Source organism: Hippocampus comes, unplaced genomic scaffold, assembly GCF_001891065.2.
Source record: "Hippocampus comes isolate QL1 unplaced genomic scaffold, H_comes_QL1_v1.1 C16704942, whole genome shotgun sequence".
NCBI lineage: Eukaryota > Metazoa > Chordata > Actinopteri > Syngnathiformes > Syngnathidae > Hippocampus > Hippocampus comes.
The window spans coordinates 1-719 of record NW_017837101.1 but is presented as its reverse complement, the minus strand read 5'-3'; the positions used below and the strand labels follow the sequence as shown (position 1 = coordinate 719).

Sequence of the window (719 nt, the reverse complement as noted above, 5' to 3'; positions counted from 1 at the left end):
GAGAGCCGAAACGAGCGGACATCGCGCCGCCAAGCCACTGACCTGCCTCATCTCCTTGTAACTGTGAAGCGTGAAGTCCAACTCGTCGGTGGTTATGACCTCGTTGCGCCGGCGGTAATAATTATTTGGGTCTGCGGGGGTCCCAAGAAAATGGCCGTTCAAAAGCCGGCGAGCGACGGGCCTCCGGCGACATGTCGTGCGGCGATGGCGGTTGACCTGGCAAGGGGCATCCGAGTATCTCGGCCCTCATGCAGACGCTGCCTTTGTTGAACCACGACTGAGGGTTGACTCGGATGTAGCGAGCCACCAGCGGAGCGGGGAAAATGTTGCGCACCGGGATCTCCTTTTCTCGGTTTCCTCTGAAGATCTACTGAGGCAAACGAGATGCTGAGTCGGGACGCGTTCGGCCCCCTCGGAAATCGGGGCCGGGGAAGCGTTTTCATGGCGCTCGCTCAAAGCGCGCTCCTCACCGTGTCCTCCGTGCCGTTCTTCACCGTCACCCACGTGTGACTGTCGTTGCTCACCATGACTTTGTAGGACGTCACCCAGTCGCTCCTGTTCAACAACACCGAGCGTTTCAAAGCGCACCTATTTTGTCTTTGCTGTGATATTGCAAGGGGGGCGCCGTTACGGATCATCTGACAACCGTGCCGTGAGATTGTTGCCGGCTGTGCACGCGGATGATGTGAGTCTGGTACGTCTTCGAAAAGCCCCCCCCC

The 719-nt window shown here is 58.8% G+C and overlaps 1 protein-coding gene across 1 annotated transcript; it reads right to left on the bottom strand.

Moving 5' to 3' along the window:
* Window positions 1-42: 42 nt before the first annotated feature.
* On the bottom strand, window positions 43-580 carry LOC109508940 (inactive carboxypeptidase-like protein X2; the record flags this gene model as incomplete). The annotated part of the gene is made up of 3 exons (XM_019858864.1): window positions 471-580; window positions 217-367; window positions 43-131 (listed from the first exon to the last, which is right to left on the bottom strand). Coding segments are annotated over exons 1-3 (297 nt in total), but the record flags the coding sequence as incomplete, so codon positions are not given.
* Between the last annotated feature and the right edge of the window lie 139 nt (window positions 581-719).